This window comes from Rosa rugosa, chromosome 2, assembly GCF_958449725.1.
Source record: "Rosa rugosa chromosome 2, drRosRugo1.1, whole genome shotgun sequence".
In the NCBI taxonomy this organism is placed as follows: domain Eukaryota; kingdom Viridiplantae; phylum Streptophyta; class Magnoliopsida; order Rosales; family Rosaceae; genus Rosa; species Rosa rugosa.
In genome coordinates, this window is record NC_084821.1 from 64,838,155 (window position 1) to 64,864,355 (window position 26,201).

General features: G+C 40.2%; 1 protein-coding gene, 3 long non-coding RNA genes and 1 pseudogene across 4 annotated transcripts; 2 read left to right on the forward strand and 3 right to left on the reverse strand.

Moving 5' to 3' along the window:
• Window positions 1–1,871: 1,871 nt before the first annotated feature.
• Window positions 1,872–5,027, reverse strand: LOC133734319 (uncharacterized). Its single transcript, XR_009858231.1, has 3 exons — window positions 3,788–5,027; window positions 3,156–3,234; window positions 1,872–2,130 (listed from the first exon to the last, which is right to left on the reverse strand). It is a non-coding gene; the product is annotated as an uncharacterized LOC133734319 (long non-coding RNA).
• Window positions 5,028–6,370: 1,343 nt separating this feature from the next.
• Window positions 6,371–7,399, forward strand: LOC133728331 (uncharacterized). The gene is made up of 2 exons (XM_062155748.1): window positions 6,371–6,769; window positions 6,859–7,399. The coding sequence occupies exons 1-2, from the start codon at window positions 6,541–6,543 to the stop codon at window positions 7,074–7,076; spliced, it is 447 nt and encodes a 148-aa protein (XP_062011732.1). The 5' UTR covers window positions 6,371–6,540; the 3' UTR covers window positions 7,077–7,399.
• A 1,544-nt stretch (window positions 7,400–8,943) lies between these two features.
• Window positions 8,944–11,148, reverse strand: LOC133729346 (uncharacterized). The gene is made up of 3 exons (XR_009856338.1): window positions 10,805–11,148; window positions 10,173–10,251; window positions 8,944–9,147 (listed from the first exon to the last, which is right to left on the reverse strand). It is a non-coding gene; the product is annotated as an uncharacterized LOC133729346 (long non-coding RNA).
• Window positions 11,149–15,604: 4,456 nt separating this feature from the next.
• Window positions 15,605–17,504, forward strand: LOC133731288 (sugar carrier protein C-like; annotated as a pseudogene).
• A 3,754-nt stretch (window positions 17,505–21,258) lies between these two features.
• On the reverse strand, window positions 21,259–24,343 carry LOC133729345 (uncharacterized). The gene is made up of 3 exons (XR_009856337.1): window positions 23,400–24,343; window positions 22,649–22,724; window positions 21,259–21,715 (listed from the first exon to the last, which is right to left on the reverse strand). It is a non-coding gene; the product is annotated as an uncharacterized LOC133729345 (long non-coding RNA).
• Between the last annotated feature and the right edge of the window lie 1,858 nt (window positions 24,344–26,201).

The window sequence follows — 26,201 nt, forward strand, 5'->3', positions numbered from 1 at the left end:
ACTGTTGAGATGCAAAAATATGATCGAAAAGTTGGTCTAATGCCTTATCTCTAGAAAAGACCAAAAAATGGATCCCTCACTAGAAGGGCCTTGTATATATATATATATATATATATATATATATATATATATATATATATATATATATATATGCTAAGGAGGTTCGTTCCTTAGCTAAGGAACGGATTTTCATATTTTGACCACTTTTCGATCACATATTCACATCTTAACTGTTCAGTTTTTAGGTTCTAATGTATAGATCACTTTTGCAAATTTTCAGTCAAATTGATGATCATTAAAGTATCGAACTTGATTAAATCAATGAACAAACCGAATCTGTCCAACCTGAACCGTTCGTGTTCATAATTGTAAATTACAGTTTTGATACCTTAACGATCATCAATTTGGCTGAAAATTTGTAGAGATGTAGGACCTAAAAACTGAACAGTTAGGATGTGAATATGTGATCGAAAAGTGGTCAAAATATGGAAATCTGTTTCTTAGCTAAGGAACGGACCTCCTTACCAGAGCAAGCTTGTATATATATACAGAAGTCAGTTATGTTGATGAAAAATACAGAAGTCGGTTCTTGGATTGGGAGGTTGAGCTACATATGTCTTCTCCCTAATTGCAATTATTCTTTTGATTTGTTGAGTGCGTGCAAAAACATGCATAAACTAATTTGTAGAACAAGTTTTTATTTTTTATTTTTTAAATACTGAATGAAAAATACCCAGAATTTAAAATGTAATGGCTAATGGAGGCGGGAATGGCAAGGGAAAAGAAACCTGAGCTTTAGACCCGGCTTCCTATAACAGTCATTGCGTCTTTCAACCGTCTCTAACTGAAAATTAACCAGAAAAATTTTCACTCTCTCTTAGTCTCTTCTATCTCACTCTCAGATTCTCAGTCTTTACTGTCTTTCTCCTAGTCTCTTCTCTCTCGTTCTTTTAGTTTTTAGTAAACTAGTTTATGGCGGTTGTTCAAGATGTCAAGCCAAAAAGACGCCATTGACGTCGGAACTAATACTGGCAATGACAACGGCAACTAGTTGGACGGAGAGTACCATGATATTGACAAATAAAGAATTCCAAGAATCGCCCAACCTTTAGAACTGGATACCTGGTGGTCACGCACTAGAACCAGCTTCTCAAACTTCGAAAGACGCCACCCGGAAGTCAAGCAAGGTTTCTGACAATGCTAGGATGAACGTTTTCTGGATGTCAGGGATTGAAAGCAAGGTTGCTATTGTGAAGTTACTGATAACAAAAATTTGCAATACACACAGTAATTTGTTTACCCAGTGAAAACCTCAAATTGAGGTTAAAAACACTGCGGCTCTAACTCTTGAGAGCCCAAATGAAAAGCAATCCACTAATAGTGAAGAAAGAGTTTCATACAAACATACAATAGCACTAACCAAGGCTACAATCACTAGACTATCTAGATGATGTATTTGACTTGAACCTCTTGTAACTTTTTCACACGAAAGCTTCTTGACCTTCAATCTTCTTGCACTAGGAATTTCTCCACTGATCTCGAGAGAACTATGCAAGTGTATGAACGACGAACCACTTTAACAAGGAACAAGTGATTCTAATGATACAAACCAAAAACTCTCTTCCTAAGAATGACAGATAGATGTGAAACTCGTAATATAATAGTTAGGCTAGTTTGCTAATTTAAGGATAGAAGAGTGTAGATATTATCTTTGCCATTGGTATATTTGTTGGCATTCCATCGACATATTTATGGGGAAAATACTCCAATAAAATAAGTAAAGGGAAAATTCTGTTTAGTCCATATATTATGCCTCTCTCGTCGTTTCAGTCCCTGACATTTCAATTGTCACGCCCCGAATTTTGAATAAAGGATTCAAAGTCCGAAACATGATTAACATCAATACAAATAACGTCCTGAATTTTTTTCTCACAAACAACCACACTTCACACCTCTCAATATTACAAAAACCAATCTTCAATTTACTTATTACATCACACTCTCACAACTTAATTTACAATACTCAAAAGAGCATAACAAACCTCACAATATAAATCCAGATTTACCCAATGCAATTTCTCTAAGCAGCTCGATCACCTTCCCGATTCACCTGACCTGTAGGATTACCCGCTACACCGTTTGAATAGTGTACCGGGATTGCAACAACACAAAACCCGGTAAGCTTTTTACAGCCAGTATGAGTAAACAAGAAAGAACTGTTGATTTATTAAATTACAATTCAAGTAAAATTCAACAGTATTACGTCTGCAAAGAGACATCAAACCACTCATGGAAAACCACAAGGAATACATTTTCACAATCCTCAAATCACAATACACCACACTGGTCCTGCAAACACCCAACCCACATAACACCACTCTGGTCCATCCCAATAACACGTTAGAGCTCTAACTGCCTCGTTACCTCTGACACCTTGGCCTAGGGTCAAGCAACGGCAAAAATACTTCGGTTAACACTATAACCGTCGCGCTTTGGACATCCCCATCCTCAGCACCATATACTTCGGTTAATAATAAACCGTCGCACTTTGGACATCCCCGTCCTCGGTACACAACTTCGGTTAATAATAAACCGTCGCACTTTGGACATCCCCGTCCTCAGTACACAACTTCGGTTAATAATAAACCGTCGCACTTTGGACATCCCCGTCCTCAGTACACAAACACTCCGGTTATCCATAACCGTCAAACTTCGGACACCTCGTCCTCAGAATCCTACATTCTCCAACTCTATACATACTCCAATGTAAATCATGAATATTAACAAGAACTCATCAATCATGATCATCACATATAAATATGATAAGTCAAATTTCAAACCATAATAAATAAATCATCACAATTCCACACTCTTCAATGTCACACCATTCCACATATAATCACGTAAATATATATATATATACGTAATCACCCACTCAGGAATGACCACTAATACCAACTATAGTTCACACAAGAAAATCATGAAATTCATTTTGTATAATTAAATCATTTTACTTACCTATGGACCGTAGTTGATCAAGTCCATATGATTTAAAACAAATATTTATTCCATAAATATTTTCACACAATTACTACAGAAAATAAAGTAATTAAAGGTACTCGGTTCGTAATATGAACCACGTGAGGTTTACTCACCTCTAAATTCCCGCTGCGTCTTCTTAACAGCTCAAAATACAATTTCACGAATCGTCCGCCAAATCAAACCGTCGATCACCTAATCAAACATGACCTTAACTTAGCCAATAACTCAAAAACATAATCAAACGACAATCCAACGGTCGGATTGAAATTACATGATGATCCAACGGTCGGATCCTCACGGATCGCCTTCCTAATCACTGTTTTGCATTTATACGAAGATCCAACGGTCGGATCTTCGCCCATGACCACACAAAGCCACTGGGACAGTCATAAGATCATCATATCAAAACTACAAGTCCATCTGACGGTCCTAACTTCACAGATCACAAATCTAACGATCGAAATCGATCTAAACTTAAAAATTCATAACTTAATCATACGATATCCAAAAATTGCGTATAATATATCGAAATGATCGTATTGAAATATAGAATCTGAAAATGTACAGAAACCATATTTTTGATCCCCGGAGGTGGCCGGAAAGGGCCGCCGGAGTTAGTGGCAGAGCCGCCGCCGACCACCACCAATGGTGTCGGGGCCGGGCTGCTCTTCTTCCTCTCATCATGCTTGACAACTTTCATAACTAGCACGAAGTCTGAAAATGACCGGAAGGGGTCGAAAATTACCTTGAACAGTATGAAGGTGGCCGGAATTTTCCAGAAACCGGCGAGAAACTGCAGAAAACGGCGAGCTCCAATTCGACGTAAAAACGTCAATTTAAGGCTTCGATTCCTTCTGAAGAGTTGTTAAGAAACTCAAGAAGAACTCACTGGTTCAAGAATCACAGAAAAATATGGTCTGTAGCTCGAGATATACCGATCGAAAGCTTCGGTGGTCGGAAAAATTCCAGAATTTTGCAGAATCCGGCAAGGCTCGATTTCGACGTCAAAGCTTCAATTTCAGGCCTCGATGCCTTCTAGAGAGTTGTTAATAACATCAAGGGGAACCCACTGGAAAAAGAATCAATCAAAACGATGCCCTACAGCTCGAGATATCTTGATCGATAGCTCCGGTCTCGTTCTTGGTTGGGTTTGACTTGCAGCCACTGCTACGGGCCACGCCGCCGTGTGAGGCTGCTTCTGGGAGTTTCAGGAAGTTGAGGCGAGCTTGTGGATGGATTTTGGTGAGGATTGGTGACCGGTAGCTTGAGATATCAAGCTTGTTTCCAAAACGAGCTCAAACCGGGCGGAGCTTCCCGCCGCCGCTGGTGGCCGTGTCACGGTGCAAGGCTGCCTCTGGCAGCTGCGCAAGGCTGAGACGAAGCAAAAGGAAGTGGTTCGACGCCGTTTGGTGGCCGGTGGAGGTAGAGAGAGACCGAAGAGCCTTTGCTCTGTTTTCGGTTTCGGTCGAGCGAGAGAGAGAAAGAAGAAAAAAAAAGAGAAAAAGAAAAAGAAGGAAGGAGACCCGGAGGAAAGGAAAAGGAAAAGGAAAAGGAAGAAAAAGAAATTTCTAAAAGAGAATCCGAGGAAAAGAGATTATAAAAAGAATCTCATATTTCCAAAATTCGTAACATAATCGTACGAACTCCAAAAATTTCGTTCGACATATGCACGCGATCATATCGACGAGCTCTACAACTTTTATGAAGGAAGTTTTTCCCAAATTCCGTACGTAGAAAAGTCGATTTTTCTTGAATCGCACAATTCGAGCTTTTGTTAAAACGAATATTTCGAAACTTCGATAATTCAAAAAGTTGAATTATTTCGGGTAATATTCGTGCAAAAGCACTTTAATCAATTCGCACAATTTCACGAGACGAAATGGAAAATTGCGGGTATTACAATCTACCCTCCTTAAAGAAATTTCGTCCCGAAATTTAATCGCGAGTCCATTTCTCCCGATTTAAAGTTTTCTGTAGTTTATACAGAATAAACTGTAGAAATTTTCGAAACTACTGCTCTACGTATAAAAATACGTCCGTATACTGAGTATATACAAGATTCCAAAAATAATGTAAGAGGTAAATTTCGAACTCCTGACCTCAAACACGAAGGTCTTGCTCCCAACCACTGAAGCAAGAACTGCTTTCATTAATATATGCTCACTTGTTATATTTATTATGTCATAAGCGACATAAATAAAATATAAGTGGAGGCAAGTCTCGAACTCCAGACCCCCTAAACCAATGCTTCGCTCCCAACCACTGGAGCACAAGCTATGCTTAATATAATGTGTACAAACGTTAAACTTATTATGTCTTAAACGAACATAATAAAAATAAACGAGAGGCGAGGTTCGAACCTCAGACCTCTTGTACACGAACTTTACACTCAACCACTCGAGCACGGCTGCTCACGTTATTATCCATACCAATCCTTTTATTTAAACCAACTGTTTCAACTGTTTCAACAATTCGGCCCAAAACATCCAAGACTGTTGCAGAAACCCAGCCCAACATATCCAAAACTGTTACAGAAATCCGGCCCAACTCATCCAAAACTGTTTCAGAAACTCGGCCCATCATGTCCAAAACTGTTTCTGAAACTCGGCCCATCAGGCCTCCACCCACAGCTACAGTGATGCCTTGATCCGAGACAGGCCCAAGTACGGCCCACTTGTGTCACGGCTTATCCCTTCCGTGATTTACGGCAGTCAAATCTGCTTTCGGCTACAGCTGTCTGCCACAGCGCCTCGAGATTCCCTCGGTCCCCTTACACGCTCTCCACGCGCCAACAACTTTTCCGGGTTTCAGGGCGACTTTAATCCAACGCGTAGATTGAATCTCAGAGATCGTCCATCCAACGGTGGAGATCTGCTCACCTCGTTCTATAAATAGGTGCATCCTGGAGAAAAACTGTTCACACCAAAGAAAAGAAATTTTCCCCAGCCATTCTCTCTCAAACTCTGCAGTCTTCCTCTCGAAACTCAAATCCTTTCTTCATCAATTTCAATCCTTCTCTTCTGATCTTCTCTCCCATTTGAAGATTCGATTTCATCTTTCCTCTGAGAATCTCAGATCTCCAATCACCAGTTCAACAACTCCAATCCTTCTAACAAAATCTCCCTCAAACACTAACCCATGTATTCCTCGATATTCACATCCTCTCACCTCATGACCCAAGAGCCACGAACTCTGCAACTAATGGAGCTCCAAACCCCGCAACAAATGGAACCACAACAACAGCAACCAACAGAGGAGGGAGAAAACACCCAAGCAGCTGGAAGTAGTGCCAACATGGATTTCTGGCGAAGCCGTACCAGATGGATTCCTACTCCAGAACAAATAAGAATCCTCAAGGATCTTTACTACGTCAAGGGATTTAAGTGCCCATCTACAGAGCACATTCACGAGATCTGCCTCCAGCTGAACCAGTATGGACATGTTGAGGGTAAGAACATTTACTTTTGGTTCCAGAACGTCAGGGCTCGAGAGAAGCAGATGAATAGGTGTAATCAGGCTGCTCCAGTGCCCATGGGAACTAGTTCTCTTGGTACTGGTGGATCCATCGATCTCAATTTTGGGTCCACTGGTTCTACTGGTGCTGGTGGATCCATCGACATCAATTTTGGGCCAGCTGGTGGATCCATCGACATCAATTTTGGGTCCACTAGTTCTACTGATGATGGTAGATCCATTGATCTCAACTTTGGTTCCACCTATTCTACTGGTAATGAAGGATTTCTTGATTTAAATTTTGTTTCATAATCTTCCTCACACTTCAACACTAATACCAGTACAACTCTTTTGGCACAACAGGAGGACAAACATCCCTACAACAACGAGGAGGAGATCACCAGGAGGTTCAAACTCTTCCTCTGTTCCCCGTGCACGGCGAGGACGTCTTTGGTAACCTGAAGACTACTTCCGAGGAAGGTAGCGCATTTGGTTACTATTCTGGTGGCTCAGGCGGTTACCACAGTGGCTCAAACGTTTCTCTTGAGCTCAGCCTCAACCCATCCGGAGCTGCTGACTAGGCTTAGTATAGAATAGTCCTCGTTTCCCTTTTTGTAATATAAAATCAATAAGATTGTGTGCATGTTTTCTTTTCTTTTTGTTTAACCAACAACAACACCAAGGATCGAACCTTGGTCACTCAATACTCTTTTCAAAACCATCGAGAACTCTGCTGCACACATCTTTCATAATGATGCAATAAAAACAATCACTCAAAACCTAGCAATCAATTAAGTCACACAGAGGTCAAGCTAGTATCCTCTGAGTCAAACCAAACACAATAATTTCGTCGCTAGAATTAGGGATTAATAAAGCTAAACACTTCCTGAGTTAGTTAGGAAAAACCCACATCTTTAGAGTTACACTTACAACTCTAAAAAAAAAATCTCGATCATTCCATCTATCAATTGCTTCAACATGCAATATGTACCATCTTAGCATCCACTAATCGATACTAGTACAACACTCAGTATCTCACCCACGAATCACCTCACTGCTCATTTGGTGGTAAGTCAACATCTAGTGGTCAAAATTCTGTGATTATAGCACTTCACACTAACCACGTCATAATCCATAATCTGTCCTCACAACAGTATCTGGCCTCATAAATTAGTTATACAACCCTAGCACTCCTAGAGTTGAAAACAACGTTATTACCTAAGCTCATACATCAACACAATGTCTCTTCACAGTCAATCCTATCACGAGGTCATATCAATCTTTCCATAAGTCAACCATACACAAAATCCATCATAGTAACAACGAATTATGCATTACTACTCAACAATAGTCAGTGAAGCAGCACTCCACAATAATTTCCAATACCATCCGCAGACCTCAAACCACACCCCGACATTTAGCTAATATATAGTAGCTATCCTAAACACCAAACAACTGAGCATGAATGAATGCTCCATTATAACACAATTCCATCACTAAGCAACCAATAACTGCTAAGTATTCTTCAACTCAAAACATCTGCATATCCAACTAATGGAAAGTATCACAACTACTAGTCAAATACTCGTAACGACTTTAGATACAAGCATTGGTCAAACACCATGACCCCAACAACCAACGACTACAATGCACATAAGGATACTGTTTTTTTGTGGAAACCATCCTCAATAACTCCACCAGAGTTTAATCCAAAGGTTCCCATTCCTCAAAGGTTATAACTCAAAGAAGCTACACAAACTCCACCACTTCACTTACAAAGTCAACCTATGCCATGATCACTTAACATACTACCCTTATTAAAGGTAACATAAGTATCTCCCAAATTACATCACTACACTCGTACACCAATATAGTCTTGAGAATTCTGTCTCATAATCTCTCACACTCCTATCATCTTGAGTTGGTGAGATCAATTCTCTTTTCAACTATTCCTAGGGTCTCAATCTCTTTCACCATTTCAACCCAAGAATAACATCCATCACATCAACTACAGGTAGACTAGGCAACTCAACCTCTAATGCCTCCACCTCATCCTCAACTGTCTCCATAGAAAGATCCTGTCCCTACATCAGACTCGACCTCTACCTCACCGACTCATCAGAGTTAAATCCAGAGGTTCCTATTCCTCGAAGATCACAACTCGCGGAAACTAAACTTATTCTAATACGAGCTTAGTAGACAACTCTACCGTCCTACGGACTTACACGTTGTCTAGACCCCATACTAAGACATACCCAATGATTATACCAGTACCGAAGAGTATATGATGGGGATCCGCTGCAGACGGGCCATCACTCGGGAGGTACTGATTATCACCAAATATGTACCTTACGCTCTGATACCAAACTGTCACGCCCCGAATTTTGAATAAAGGATTCAAAGTCCGAAACATGATTAACATCAATACAAATAACGTCCTGAATTTTTTTCTCACAAACAACCACACTTCACACCTCTCAATATTACAAAAACCAATCTTCAATTTACTTATTACATCACACTCTCACAACTTAATTTACAATACTCAAAAGAGCATAACAAACCTCACAATATAAATCCAGATTTACCCAATGCAATTTCTCTAAGCAGCTCGATCACCTTCCCGATTCACCTGACCTGTAGGATTACCCGCTACACCGTTTGAATAGTGTACCGGGATTGCAACAACACAAAACCCGGTAAGCTTTTTACAGCCAGTATGAGTAAACAAGAAAGAACTGTTGATTTATTAAATTACAATTCAAGTAAAATTCAACAGTATTACGTCTGCAAAGAGACATCAAACCACTCATGGAAAACCACAAGGAATACATTTTCACAATCCTCAAATCACAATACACCACACTGGTCCTGCAAACACCCAACCCACATAACACCACTCTGGTCCATCCCAATAACACGTTAGAGCTCTAACTGCCTCGTTACCTCTGACACCTTGGCCTAGGGTCAAGCAACGGCAAAAATACTTCGGTTAACACTATAACCGTCGCGCTTTGGACATCCCCATCCTCAGCACCATATACTTCGGTTAATAATAAACCGTCGCACTTTGGACATCCCCGTCCTCGGTACACAACTTCGGTTAATAATAAACCGTCGCACTTTGGACATCCCCGTCCTCAGTACACAACTTCGGTTAATAATAAACCGTCGCACTTTGGACATCCCCGTCCTCAGTACACAAACACTCCGGTTATCCATAACCGTCAAACTTCGGACACCTCGTCCTCAGAATCCTACATTCTCCAACTCTATACATACTCCAATGTAAATCATGAATATTAACAAGAACTCATCAATCATGATCATCACATATAAATATGATAAGTCAAATTTCAAACCATAATAAATAAATCATCACAATTCCACACTCTTCAATGTCACACCATTCCACATATAATCACGTAAATATATATATATATACGTAATCACCCACTCAGGAATGACCACTAATACCAACTATAGTTCACACAAGAAAATCATGAAATTCATTTTGTATAATTAAATCATTTTACTTACCTATGGACCGTAGTTGATCAAGTCCATATGATTTAAAACAAATATTTATTCCATAAATATTTTCACACAATTACTACAGAAAATAAAGTAATTAAAGGTACTCGGTTCGTAATATGAACCACGTGAGGTTTACTCACCTCTAAATTCCCGCTGCGTCTTCTTAACAGCTCAAAATACAATTTCACGAATCGTCCGCCAAATCAAACCGTCGATCACCTAATCAAACATGACCTTAACTTAGCCAATAACTCAAAAACATAATCAAACGACAATCCAACGGTCGGATTGAAATTACATGATGATCCAACGGTCGGATCCTCACGGATCGCCTTCCTAATCACTGTTTTGCATTTATACGAAGATCCAACGGTCGGATCTTCGCCCATGACCACACAAAGCCACTGGGACAGTCATAAGATCATCATATCAAAACTACAAGTCCATCTGACGGTCCTAACTTCACAGATCACAAATCTAACGATCGAAATCGATCTAAACTTAAAAATTCATAACTTAATCATACGATATCCAAAAATTGCGTATAATATATCGAAATGATCGTATTGAAATATAGAATCTGAAAATGTACAGAAACCATATTTTTGATCCCCGGAGGTGGCCGGAAAGGGCCGCCGGAGTTAGTGGCAGAGCCGCCGCCGACCACCACCAATGGTGTCGGGGCCGGGCTGCTCTTCTTCCTCTCATCATGCTTGACAACTTTCATAACTAGCACGAAGTCTGAAAATGACCGGAAGGGGTCGAAAATTACCTTGAACAGTATGAAGGTGGCCGGAATTTTCCAGAAACCGGCGAGAAACTGCAGAAAACGGCGAGCTCCAATTCGACGTAAAAACGTCAATTTAAGGCTTCGATTCCTTCTGAAGAGTTGTTAAGAAACTCAAGAAGAACTCACTGGTTCAAGAATCACAGAAAAATATGGTCTGTAGCTCGAGATATACCGATCGAAAGCTTCGGTGGTCGGAAAAATTCCAGAATTTTGCAGAATCCGGCAAGGCTCGATTTCGACGTCAAAGCTTCAATTTCAGGCCTCGATGCCTTCTAGAGAGTTGTTAATAACATCAAGGGGAACCCACTGGAAAAAGAATCAATCAAAACGATGCCCTACAGCTCGAGATATCTTGATCGATAGCTCCGGTCTCGTTCTTGGTTGGGTTTGACTTGCAGCCACTGCTACGGGCCACGCCGCCGTGTGAGGCTGCTTCTGGGAGTTTCAGGAAGTTGAGGCGAGCTTGTGGATGGATTTTGGTGAGGATTGGTGACCGGTAGCTTGAGATATCAAGCTTGTTTCCAAAACGAGCTCAAACCGGGCGGAGCTTCCCGCCGCCGCTGGTGGCCGTGTCACGGTGCAAGGCTGCCTCTGGCAGCTGCGCAAGGCTGAGACGAAGCAAAAGGAAGTGGTTCGACGCCGTTTGGTGGCCGGTGGAGGTAGAGAGAGACCGAAGAGCCTTTGCTCTGTTTTCGGTTTCGGTCGAGCGAGAGAGAGAAAGAAGAAAAAAAAAGAGAAAAAGAAAAAGAAGGAAGGAGACCCGGAGGAAAGGAAAAGGAAAAGGAAAAGGAAGAAAAAGAAATTTCTAAAAGAGAATCCGAGGAAAAGAGATTATAAAAAGAATCTCATATTTCCAAAATTCGTAACATAATCGTACGAACTCCAAAAATTTCGTTCGACATATGCACGCGATCATATCGACGAGCTCTACAACTTTTATGAAGGAAGTTTTTCCCAAATTCCGTACGTAGAAAAGTCGATTTTTCTTGAATCGCACAATTCGAGCTTTTGTTAAAACGAATATTTCGAAACTTCGATAATTCAAAAAGTTGAATTATTTCGGGTAATATTCGTGCAAAAGCACTTTAATCAATTCGCACAATTTCACGAGACGAAATGGAAAATTGCGGGTATTACATCAATTTCATCTGAAAAGTCCCTAATTAAGGTCCATCTTAATCGGTTCACTCCGTCTAAATAGTCTGTCAACTAGCTGACGTGACACACAATTAGACGCCAACTCAGTGCCATGTAAGCCAGGTGGATGGTATAATGTCCACTATACCCCTGTTCTTCCTTCTTTCTCTTTTTTTCCTTTTAATTTCGTTCAGTCTCTTTCCCTTCTTTTCTTTACACACAAAATCCAGCACTACCGAACAGAGCCTTGCGTTGAGCAAAATCCAGAGAAATTTTGAAAAATGACCAAGTTTTGGTCATCAATTTGATTTATAGCCTTGTTTTGTAAAAGAGTTGAAATATAACCAAATGATAGTATAAAATGTCTATATTAACCTTCATAAAAGATAAACAAAGTAATGGAAGTTGATTATTCTTTCTCCCCCTCTCCATATTCATTTGATGCATGCATGTATAGCTTCAAACATGGGGCACACGACTATCTTGAGAAAGACAAAAGGTGCAGAAGACTTTCTTGTAGGAAACCAAGTGCAGCTGCCCAAGTGCCCATGCAGGGGACAACGGCCAAACTGATGGTTGTTCTTGGCTAGCTGCAATGTTATTCACCTGCACAAACCAATCTGCTATATTTCTCTTAGCTGTTCTTCAAAGTGATGAGCTCCCTCGCCCTCAAGATTAGGATGTTTGGAAGGCTTTTGTCATTTGGTTTTAGTTTATTCTTTATGTATTTTTTTCTTGTTCTTCCTTTGTTTTTCTTTGTGGCTTTTGTCTTTCTTTGATGAATTTTCCAGATCAAAAAATAGATGGCTTCTTAATGTAAAGTTTGGTGAAGAAGTAAAATGCAGCATATAGAAAAAAATTGTAGTCCTGAAACTTTGCTTTGATTTTGTTTCAAATCAGTAAGATAGTGTGTAGGTTTTGATTATACGAGAAATTGGTTGTCGTTATAGAATAGAAGCAGGAATGATAGAAAATATAAGGAAGAGGTTGTTGAGACCAACCCCAGACCATAAGCACAATTATCCACAGCAGACAATTAATAGAGCAACCATTAGTTTGGCCGTTGTGCCTGCATGAGCAGTTTGCACTTGGTTTCCACAAGAATGTCTTCTGCACGCTTTGTCTTTCTCAAGATAGTGGTGTGCCACATGTTTGAAATTATACATGCATGCATCAGATGAATATGGAGAGGGGGATAGAAAAATAATCAGCTTCCATTACTTTGTTTATCTTTCATGAAGGGTAGTAAAGGCATTCTATACTATCATTTGGTTATATTTCAACTATTTTACAAAACAAGGCTATAAATCAAATTGGTGACCAAAACTTAGTCATTTTTCAAAATTTCTCCAAAATCCACCACCACCAAGCTCTGCACCACCACTACCAAGCTTACCATCCAAAAACATCTCGAATTTGCCAAACCCTAAGGTCTTGTTCGGATATGGTGATTTGGGGTTGAGGATTTGGATTCAGATTACCCAAATCCAAGTTTCTTACCCAAAACCAAATTCAAACCAATCCGATTCGCACCAGTCTACGTTGGGATTGGCGGAGTTGAAGATGTGGGTGGGCATGACAGCTGCGATGTCGTCTTCGAAGGAGCCGCGATTCTCGAAGCGATTGGAGCCATACTAGAAGCTATTACTCTGGGCCTGGCATATCTTGTCGAGGAGACCGCTAATCCAGCCTTGCTGTAGATCAGGAACATGAGCTGTTGGTTGGCGGTGGCTCCGTTGGTTGGAACGTCGTACGCGCCATCGCCAAAGTTGCCGAATCTATGCTTCTCCATTATCCAACCTCCAGCTCGAATTGAGCTAAACCACTTCCGTAATTAGAGTCAGCACCTTAATTAGAGCCGCCACACACGCCACTGCTGGCACATGGACTGCCATAGCTCCACTGTGTATGCCGGCGTAGTCCAATCGTTCTGGTAAGCCAGCCCTGAAGCCTCTTTCATTATCTGAAGGAGAGCTTCTGGTCTTGATTGTTATTAAGCCTTAAGGGAAGGATGAAAATTTGAGGAAAATAGCAAGTTCCAGTACATCGTGGAGTTTTGGCCTTGGCAAAACATTAAAATAGGGTAAGAAACCTAAGGCTTTGAACTGTGAAATTGAGATTATTGAGACCGTTGTTTTGTGGGGTTGGAGATGAATACATAGAGTTTTGGGTTAAGGAAAATTAGCCGAGACTACCACCTAGAAGGGAGAAATTGGAATGATTATGAAGAAGGTAATGTTTTGATGAAAGATACAGATTTCTATTTTGTAGTGGTTGTGTTGTGTGCCATGAGATCGAAGGAACTGAATATGAATGAGAACTACTCACTTATATGGTGACTGATTGTTTTAATCATGTTCGAATGTTTGTGCACACATTTCGATCTGGAGCTTGATTTTCCCGGTCATGGCAAAGTCTGAGTCTTATCTGATTGTGTTTAATTATGTTAATTTCTTGCTAGAGTTTTAATATAAATGCTTTATTTGTTACTGCTGCAATTGGGGGTTTGGAGTGAAAAATTCAATCAATTTGGAGGGAATTTTTCATGAAGAATGGGGGAAAATGTAGGGGGGAGGGGTATATCGGATAATTTACAGATTACATGGCATGCAAATTGCTGAGGTGGCGTAGCTTGGATTGCCATATGAGCAAGTTAACGGCCAATTTGACGGAATGTTAACAGTAAGGACCGATTAAGACGGAAATTGTGACCTCAAGGACTTTTCAGATGAAATTGAAATGTCAGGGACTAAAACGATGAGTGAGTCATAGTACATGAACTAAACAAAATTTTCCCCATAAGTAAATAATGAAAGATATATAGGTAGATTTGCAAACAAATGTTTCATCAGCAAAGTCTTTTATATATATAAATCTAAATGACAGATATTCTAAAGGGTGGATTGCATGATCCCAAAAAAAAAAAAAAAAAAAAAGGTGGATTGTATGTTTGGATCATGAATTAACAACTATAATGGAATTAACTACAAGAAACCTAAAATGCATCAATCCAGATTTTGTAACTCATGTTCTAGTTTAGTGTCACACCAATTTTATTCGCAACTCATGTCTTGCTATATACATATATATACACACACTCTCTCTCAAGCATCAGTATATACCATAATAGTATGACTAGCTAGTTACATGCAAAAATCAAATTCATAACATTAGGTAAGAATGAATGAATGACTATGCAGATTAATTTGGTTGAACAAAAGTAAATTTCATAAAATTTCTGTTTTCAGAAAAGTATACAATTGAGGTTCTTCAGACACTTCACATACTAATAATGCTATCTAACACTCATACTTGTCTCGATGCTTTGGATCCTTGACCATCTCATAGGGTGGGTTGAACCTCGAGCTCTTGGAACTTAGCATTGGCATTGGCATTGGCAGTGTGTTGCCCTTTACGTACATCTCAAACATATTAAGGAGATCAACCCTGATATCGATTGTATTGTAGGATCGAGAACTAGGTCTGATGTAATCCTCACATAGGCTAAATAAATGACGCGAAACGTCTTTATTAAACTGTGTGAAAATTGGAAGTATATATAAAGGGGTGAAACTATCTCCAACCCAATTGAAGTCTGTCTACAGTGGTGAGCTAAATTTCTTATATTGAAAAAGAAAAAGATAAATGGGTGAGAGAGAGAAGCAGAACCATGCCATATATTTGGTATTTACTACCAAATCCTGAAGATCATCATCAGCAGAGGATTCATCCTCCTCAATCATCATGACAGGCGATGAAACGCTGTATCGCTGATCGGATCACTCGACTGCTCGAGCTTGCTACCCACCTACCCACCCTATAAATACTTGTAACTACAAATTCAGTACACCCAAGCAGCAAAGCCACCACAAGTACTGGAGCACCCAATAAAAACACACGAATCAGACCCCAACCAGAAGGTGCTTCTCTCTCCCTCTTCTTCTCTGCACTTGCTTCTCCCGAGTGACCGGAGCCGGTGAAACGCTGTATCGCTGATTCGATCACCCCATAAATACCGGTAACTACAATTTCCACACACGTAACCGGTATACACACCATAGCCGACGGTATGCAAACCAATAAAAATATTAAAAGCAAACAAATCTCATACAGCGGCCAACTACGTCCACGTGTTTTTTCTTCTGAAACTCTCTCCTCTTTCTCTTCTTCTTCTTCTTCTTCTTCTTCTTCTTCTTCTTCTTCTTCTTCTTCTTCTAAGTGACGGCTGGTGAAACACCGTGTCGCCGATTGAGTCACTCGACGGCTTGCGTTTGCTACCCACCTATCCGCCCTATAGATATTTGTTCCTACAAAACCTATACACACAACCGGAAAAACCACCACAAGAACAACACCGAATAAAACCAGACCAAACAACGATGTAAACAAGTAAAACAACAGAATATGCAACGGCGGCCTGCAAGAAGTTGCTTCTCTTAACCCTCTCTCCGTCTTCTTCTTCTCTTCTCGGTGCCTCTTCTCCATCTCCATCTTTTTGTAGTATCCTCAAATTAAGCTTCAAGAATCGACAGAATTTATAGCAGGGTACATAGGTTTAATATTACGCTCGTCCTTTATTAAAGGACATGGTCAAGGACTAGGTCTAAGAGGAATAGGAGATTGTATTTCTAGAGGATTAGGACAGTTTACTCTTTTTTTATTTATTTATTTATTTATTTATTTTTTTAATAAAGAGAGCAAACAGCCCCCTACTTTAATTAAAAAATCAAATAAAAAGTAGTACAGAGAAGCCCAACTCCTCAAGCTCCGTGGTGTTGACAACGTCGACGAGGAGTTCAACGATTTGGTGGAGGCTAGTGAGGCTGCTAAGCTTGTCAAACATCCATGGTCGACACTATTGACGAGGAAATACAGGTCCCAGCTTGTATTCGCCATCTGCATTCCTGCTTTCCAGCAACTCACTGGCATGAATGTGATCACTTTCTATGCTCCTGTCTTGTTCAAAACTGTAAGATTCGGAAGCAGTGCTTCTCTCGCTTCTGCTCTGATCACTAATGGGGTTAATTTTTTTGCAACTTTTGTTTCAATTGGTCTTGCTGACGAGTTTGGAAGAAGGTTCATTTTCTTGGAGGGTGGTTTGCAGATGTTCATAACTCAGGTCGTAGTTGGAAGTGCAATGGCTTGGAAATTTGGTACTGGTGGCAACCCTGGTGAACTATCCGAGGGTTTTGCTGCCACTCTGGTAACCTTAATCTGCATCTATATTGCCGGATTTGGTTGGTCTTGGGACCTCTAGGATCAGCTGCTCAGGCCATCAATGTCTCTGTCAACATGATCTTCACCTTTGCCATAGCCCAAGTGTTCATTGCGATGCTCTGCCACATGAAGTTAATTTGGATTGTTCTTCTTCTTCTCTTATTTCTTCTTGTTCGTGATGACTTGCTTCATCTTCAAGTATCTGCCGGAGACCAAAGCAGTTCCCATCGAAGAGATGGGAAGGGTGTTGGAGCAGCACCCTTTTTGGCGCAAGTATGTGGTTCAAGAGAAAGACATAGCCATGGGCAAGGCGGCACAGACTGTGTAACCTAGCTAAATTATTTTAATATTCTTGATTTATTGGCTTTTGTAATCTTTGAGAGATTCATACGTAAGACAAACGTACCACGTGGTTGGTAAGACTGAACATGCAAAGAGATGTTTTAGGTATTTTATTTTAATAAGATAAATTCGGAAACACATTTAATTTTTTTTTGAGTTTTAATTGGACTGTCCCGCCATCACGTGGTACGTTTGCCCACATAAGAATCTCTCGTAATTTTTACTCTTTCTATGAACTTCGAAGTTTACTTTCCGTGGTTTTAGTAAATTTTGTTCCATATTGGGATTCTTGTTGCTGGTTTTCTCTGTCATTCTCTAGTTGTATATTAATAGAGATGATAGGCATATGATAGTCTTATCTTAATTTTTTATTTTTTATTTTTAAAGAAAAAAAAGGAGGGGGACAGATAGCGTTACCTCTGAATAAAATAATTCTCTAAATAGAGATGATAGGCATATGCTAAAGCTTACCTGCATTGATGCATACTACCCAGTCACAGTAAAGATGGGAGGAACCATGCAAAACCGTCAGCAGCCTGTTGTCCTTGTAGTTGACGGTACTGTTGCTCCTCCTTTGAAGAAATAGCAATCCAACCTTCTAAGAATTGAAGGGCGGAATGAAACTAGTAGCAGTACGGCTGACAATTGTGAGATTCCAGGAATAGAGTAAATAGCAATTGTATGCTTCTTATAGGGATGGAAAGAAAGCTCAATAAATTCAAAATACATAGGATATCAATTGAATTTCAATTAATGCATTCAAAAAAAAATGTAATCCGCTAAATTATTGACGTGGCTCATACGTGCTGGTTAAGTATCTAGTTTAGTTTTGATGTTAAAAACCTAATTATTGCCATTAATTTTCGTTCAGCCAGAACAAAATTAGAAAATTTACACACTGGGGTGTGGCTAGTGATGTGGTGAGATAATGAGCACGTGAAAAGTTAGTGTAGATAATGAGAAGTTATCTCAACAAGTGAGACGTTAGTAGTTAATTATGTTATATTACAAAATATCTGTTGTAAATTATTGCAATTAGGATTATAGGGTTACACCTCTTAATACATTTATTTTGAAGGTAAAGCAAAAGCTTTTATAAATAATCTGCTCAAGTGAGCATTTCACAATCATGTTGAAGTACATCAATGATGCACTCAGGTGGTTGATGTAACCAAACAGCAACTTGAGCATCCTCAAAACCTATAGCAGCTAAGCGGTGAGCAACCACATTACAAGTTCTGGAAATGTGCCCTATTTTAATACCTGCCAACCGATTCCAGACTTGCTTTATGTCATCAATGATACCACCGTTTGCCAATAAATTGTGATCAAGGCTATGAACTTCAGAAATGGCCTCTAAACAATCACTTTGTACTGTTACATCATGCTCTTGGAGGAAGTACTAGAGTAGGTCCAGACCTTCCCTTATGGCAAGTAATTCACACTGCTTAGGTGATGCTGTATAAGGTACAGGACGCACAAAGGCAGCCTTAAATCTTCCTCTCCCATCACGTAACACACCACCAATGCCTCCTCGATGTTGGTTTGGGAGAAACGCTGCATCTACAGTTAGAGTCAGTCGACTTTGCTTGGCAGGCTTCCAAACTTTCTTCTTCGGTGCTGCAGGCTTTTTATTACCGGAATGCACCTTTTGAAAATCATCTAGCCAAGCAAAACTTCCGAGTAAGAGGTCTTGAGCTGTCTGAGGTTTGTTCTGCCACAAAGTGGAGTTCCTGTTCTTCCAGACCGCCCATAAGATCATGAGGAGTTTAGCAAAAAGGTCAACAATGCATAGCTCTTTCCAACATCCATTCTTTGAAGTTAATATTAGGAAGTAAAGTGTGTTGCAGGTTAAACGGAGGAGCAGATAGAATGCTTTCAACAATGGGGCACTTACAGAAAACATGTGCAGTGTCTTCCAGCCTTAAGTCGCATAACAGACAATTCATATCTCCTAGATAACCCTTTAGAAGCAATCTTTCTCTTGTTGGTAATAAATTATTGCATGCTCTCCAAATGCAATGGGGCACTTACAGAAAACATGTGCAGTGTCTTCCAGCCTTGAGTCGCATAACAGACAATTCATATCTCCTTGATAACCCTTTAGAAGCAATCTTTCTCTTGTTGGTAATAAATTATTGCATGCTCTCCAAATGCAGACCTGAACCTTGCCGGGGACTTTAGCTCTCTATAGTTATCTCAACAGCTCTTGAAAAGGATCTCCATTCGATGTGGACGTTAAGACATGTTGAAGAGTATGATCTCTAGCTATTCAATATGTGGACTTTACAGAAAAAAAAGCCCTTCTTTTCCAAGCTCCAAACAATAATCCTGTCTTGACATGTTTTCCTGCTCAGAGGAATACTTAACCCTAGCAGCAATATCCGGTGGGAAAAGGCTATTTACTGAGGCAGGAATCCACTCCCTAGTAGTTTCATTAATTAGGTCGGCTACATACTCTATGGTGGTGTTGATAGGCTTCTGTACCGAGCAAGGTGCTGCCACGGGGAGCCACCTATCATTCCAAATGTTAACCCGCTACCCATTCCCAATTTTTCACTGTACTCCAGCTTTTAGAACAGCTCTGCTATTTAGTATATTTCTCTAAGAGAAAGATGGGGAATCTCCAAGATCTGCTTCCCAAAAAGAACAGTGGGGAAAATGTCTTGCTTTGTACAACTGAGCAATTAAAGATTGAGGGTTTGAGAGAAGTCTCCGTCCCTGCTTAGCAAGCATAGCCAGATTATACGCATAAATGTTTTTAAAACTCATACCTCCCTCTTTCTTTGTGAGACACATTCTCTCCCAATTGCGCGAATGAATTTTCTTCTTTTCATCAGTATCACCCCAAAAGAAAGAGGCACATAATTGGTGAATGTCATCACAAAATCTTAGGCAATAGATAGCAGTTGCACTCAAAATTTTGGACTTCCAACTAATTAATTTCTTGCTAACTTTCTCTTTGATATACTCAAAGATCACTGTTTTGGATTTTCCTGCTTGAAGTGGGAGTCCAAGGTATCTATCATGCTCCTCAACTCACTAAACATCAAGGATGGAGGCCAAGAAATTTTGTTGTTCCAAAGGAACATTCTTACTAAAAACCATACTACTCTTCTGGTAGTTCACCTTTTGACCAGAGGCTTTCTCATACACATTGAGAATGGCACGAAAGTTGTGGCATTCAGCTACATTGGCTGTACCAAAGAGGAGATTGTCATCTACAAAGAACAGATGGTGAAGAGTAGGAGCCTGGGGGCACATGGTGAGTCCAGTAATCAAACTACTCTGTACTGCACTTGTGATTAATGCTGAAAGCCCTTCAGCACACAATATGAATAGGTAAGGTGACAAGGGGTCTCCTTGTCTAATACCACGAGTGGGTAGAATTTTGGATGTTAGCTCATCTTGAAAAAGAATAGCATAACTTACACTGGTAACACACCTCATAACCCTTTCAATCCATTGAGAACAAAAACTTAACTTGGTTAACATGGCCAGCAGAAATTACCATTCCAGATGATCATAAGCTTTACTTATATCTAGCTTGAGGGAGAAGAAACCGGTTTCCTGATGTTTTAACTTGTGCATGAAATGTGCAGCTTCTGTTGCCACCAATATATTATCTGATATCAGTCTTCCAGACACATAAGCGCTTTGCAGAGGTGATATGATTTCGAGTAGGCACTATTTTAGACGATTTGCAACAACCTTTGAGCTTATTCTGCATATAACATTGCACAGTGCAATAGGCCTGAAATGAGCTGGATCTCTTATTTTTGGTATAAGACACAAGTAGGTATAATTAGATTGATCCCAAAACTTCCCCATCTCCAATGAGTTTGTAACTGCATTAGATACATCAAGACTAACCAAGTTCCAATACTTTTGGTAAAAGAAAGGAGACATGTCACGCCCCGGATTTTGAATAACAAATCCAAATCCGAAACATGAATTATACAACTTAATAGAATAAACGTCCTGAATTTTTTTCTCACAAACAACCACACTTCACACCTCTCAATATTACAATAAATCAAATCCTCAAGTTAATTATTACAACACACTCTCACTAAATCAAATTGTAAGGCTCAATGAGCTTAACTCACCTCACTATTACAAATGCTGTAAAACTATAACAAATACTCTAACCCGCTCGATCACCGCCCTGATTCTCCTGACCTGCAGGATTACCCGCTACACCGTTTGAATAGTGTACCGGGATTGCAACAATACAAACCCGGTAAGCTTTTTGCAAAGCTCGTATGAGTAAATGAAAGGATTGCACGATTTAAAGTAACCAAATCAACTCATGCATAAATTTAACTCAAGTATTTTCTTTGCATAATAATTGAAGTGTACAATGTCACTTCAAGCATCAATCAACTCACATCTCAACATGACTACTCAAAAACAAACAACTGTTTACTCAATATATACTCACAGGCTTATGATTTATTTATATAAATCATCCCATGCAGTATATTATACTTACAGGCTTATGATTAATTAGATTAATCACCCCATTCAGTATATCATACTTACAGGCTTATGATTAATTATATTAATCACCCCATTCAGTATGTCATGTCATACCCAAGGGCATATGATAACTCGTTTATCCCCCAAGCAGTATGATGGCAGACAGACTAGAGCTCTAACTGTATCGTAAAGTGTCACCTGGGCCAAGGTTCACCTTACGAATGACTGCTTTTCTCAATTCACTCGACTCCTCATTTAATTCATCTCAACGACTCAACTATCGCACTTTACTCAATTACCCATTATCATAGACAACACAACATCTAAGATAAATCACATATTCCAAGGGTAATGCTCAAAATATAACTCAGTAAATCACACCATCCAATATATATTCCACGTAAATATATATATACGTAGTCACCCACACAAGAGTGACCACTAATACCAACTATAGTTCACATGCAATAAAATCTAGAAATTCATTTTTATAGTTTAAATACATTTTACTTACCTATGGACCGTAGTCGATCAAGTCCATATAATTTAAAACAAATATTTATTTTCGTAAAACAATTTCCACAATTTCTCAATTAAATAAAATCACCGAATTTCGGTTCGTGAATGAACCATGTGCGATTTACTCACCTCGATATTCCCGCTGCGTCTTCAATTCAACACAATACACACCGAAATCGTTCACCCAAGGGAGACCGTCAATCACCTAATCACACATGACCTTAACTTAGCCAATAGCTCAAAAACATACTCAAACGACAATCCAACGGTCGGATCGAAATTAAATGATGATCCAACGGTCGGATCCTCACGGATCGCCTTTAGGATCACCCCCCAAAAATCATCACGAAGATCCAACGGTCAGATCTTCCTGAATCGTCCTTACTAACATCTTCACAAATTTATACAAAAATCCGACGGACGGATTCTCACGAATCGCCTCCCTAATCACCGTTTTGCATTTATACGAAGATCCAACGGTCGGATCTTCGCCCATGACCACACAAAGCCACTGGGACAGTCATAAGATCATCGTATCAAAACTACAAGTCCATCTGACGGTCCTAACTTCACATATCACAAATCTAACGATCGAAATCGATCGAAACTTAAAAATTCATAACTTCATCATACGATATCCAAAAATTATGAATTATATATGCAAACGATCGTATCGACACGTAGAACACAAAAATGGACAGAAACTGTCCTTGGGGTGTCCGGAAGTCGCCGGAAACCACCATCACAGTGGCGGCACCGCCACCCATCCAAAGTCAAAATTAGACAAAACTCCCAACATCAAAGTCCTTCAACTCAACTCCAATTTCACTTTTCATAACTACACCAAAGTCAGATTATAAGCCAAAAAGTAGAATTTTACCTCGCAAGTTTTGAAACCCGAAGAACCCTAGTTTCCCAATCTTCAAAATTCGATCACCCCGGATCAAATCGCTGCAAGCCTTCTTGGGGATAGCTTCTACTTCCTCTGGGCTAGAAAAGCCCTCAAAGAACTCGAGCTATAGTGGCCGGAGCTGGGAGAACCAAGGTGGCGAAGGAAGACGATTTCCAGCTCGGCTGTGCGGCTTCTCGGTCTTCTAGCGGCCACCACGATGGTTATCTCAAGTCGATGTCTTCTGGAAAGTTGTAGAAAACTTCACGGTGAGAAAAATTGCTTTTGGAATCAGGTCGATCGGAGGCCTGTAGAGGAAGATATGGCCAGACAAAGTAGAGCCCAGAAAAAGTGGGGAAGAGCGATTTCGTCTCCGACGAGGCTCTCTTCTCGACCTTGTAGAGCCTCATACAGCTCGTATTTCACTTCGATTTCTTCTACAAACTCGTAAAGGGGGTCGAGACCAGAAAAACCCACTTTGTTTCACATCAATCGGTGGCCGGATGAGGAAGAACGAATGTGACGAAGGGAGGGGGTCGCGGCTGGGCTCGGGAGAGAAATGGGGAGAAATTTCTGGAGTTCCAGAAATTCTGTCCTCATTTGCAATATTCGGATTTTTTTTCATATTTATAGAAAATCCCAATTTTCAAATATTCGTAACTTATTCATACGAACTCCGAATATTACGTTCCATATGTCCACGAACTCGTATCGACGCGCTCTACAACTTTCATGAAGGAAGTTTTCCCAATTTCCCAATGTATAAAAAGTCAACTCCTTTGACCCCCCCTAAAACGTTCAGTTTTCAAAATAAAATCGTTCGAACTAATTCCACACTCCTCTAAGCTTCGTACTCGTGTCCACGACCACGAAATCATTTCCAAAACGTCATCGGAAATTAACTTGAATTTTTCGGGTATTACAATCCACCCTCCTTAAAGAAATTTCGTCCTGAAATTTAAGCGCAAGTTAATTGCTCTCGATTACGGTTAACCTAACCATCGAATCTCCATCCTTTCCAAAGCTGTAGTAATCTACAAAGCCACAGCCCTTTGTATAAAAATACATTCCTAAGGCCACAAATTCTTTCATCACAAAAGTAAACTCACACAAAATCACCACATGGATCCTCACATAGATCTTCACATAGATCATCTCATAGATCATCACATAGATCTTCACATAGATCATCATCCTGTACTGGCATACAAGCACAGTAAACATTCTCACAAAGCGTTTCGCTACTCAATTAGCATCACGGTAAATCTCTATAGTAAAACTTAAGCATGCACTATTCTACACAACAATAGAGATGCATCACTCAAAACAAATCATCCCCAAAAGCATGCCAATAAAATCTGACACCCAGTGATGATGACTTGGGCTTGCTCAATCCTTGGGCTAAGCATTAGGGCTGGCCAATTGGGCCGAAGAAACCGAACCATCCACATTTCGAACCGGCCCGAACCAATTTAGGTTTAACATTTGGGCCTACCATTTGGGCCGAACAATTGGGCTTAACATTTGGGCCTACCATTCGGGCCGAACAATTGGGCTTACTATTTGTGCCTACCAATCGGCCGAACAATTGGGCTTACTATTTGGGCCTACAAATCGGCCGAACAATTGGGCTTACTATTTGGGCCTACCAATCGGCCGAACCAAACGCATTTTGAATAGGCCCAACCAAATTTGGGCTTACTATTCGGGCCTACTATTCGGCCCACAACTTTTTAGCTCGGCTACGGTATGAAATTGTACATACCGTATATACGTATACATACCGTACAGACCGTATATACGTATGTATACCGTACATACCGTATATACGTCCGTATATCAAGCATATACGAGATCCAAAAATATTTGTAAGAGGTAAGGTTCGAACTCCCGACCTCGAACACGAAGGTTTTGCTCCCAACCACTGAAGCAAGAGCTGCCTTCATTAATATATGCTCACGTGTTATATTTATTATGTCATAAGTGACATAAATAAAATAACGGGGAAGGCAAGGTTCGAAACCTCAACCTGCCGCACGAAACCTTTGTCCCCCAACCACTGGAGCACAAGCTGTGCTTAATATAATGTGTACAAATGTTATACTTATTATGTCATAAGCGAACATAATAAAAATAAACGAGAGGCAAGGTTCGAACCTCTGACCTCTTGTACAAGAGCCTTGCTCTTCAACCACTAGAGCACCAGCTGCTCTCGTTACTATCCATGCAACTTCTTTCATTTATTCTATCATAAGCGATAGAATAACAACAAACTGTCGGTACACTCCACGTGCCACGACACGTCTCTTCCGTGATTTACGGAAAGCAAATCACTTTCTGCTAAAGCTGTCTGCCACAGCGTCTCGAGGTTCGGCCTGTCCCCTTACACGCTCAACACGCGCCAACAGCTTTTCCGGGTTTCGGGGCGACTTTAATCCAACGCGTGGATTCAAATTCTGAGATCGTTCATCCAACGGTGGAGATCTGCTCACCTTGTTCTATAAATAGGTGCATTCTGGAGACGCGACTGTTCACTCCAAAGGAAAAGAAATTTTCTTCCGAGCTCAAGCCTTTCTCTCTCAACTCTTCAGCCTTTCTCTTCTCAAATCCCCAGTTTTTCACTCTCAGATCTTCAATCTTTTCCTCCAAATCTTCAATCCTTCTTTCTCAGATCTTTTCTTCCATTTGAAGATTCGATCTCATCTTTCCTCTGAGAATCTCAGATCTCCAATCACCAGTTCAACAACTCCAATCCTTCTAACAAAATCTCCCTCAAACACTAAACCATGTATT

Excerpts from the sequence above, each read along its gene's own strand:
- LOC133728331 (XM_062155748.1), top strand. The coding sequence starts at position 6,541 with ATGAATAGGTGTAATCAGGCTGCTCCAGTGCCCATGGGAACTAGTTCT. Across the intron at positions 6,770-6,858 it reads TGGTTCCACCTATTCTACTG|GAGGACAAACATCCCTACAA; the intron begins GTAATGAAGGAT and ends TTGGCACAACAG.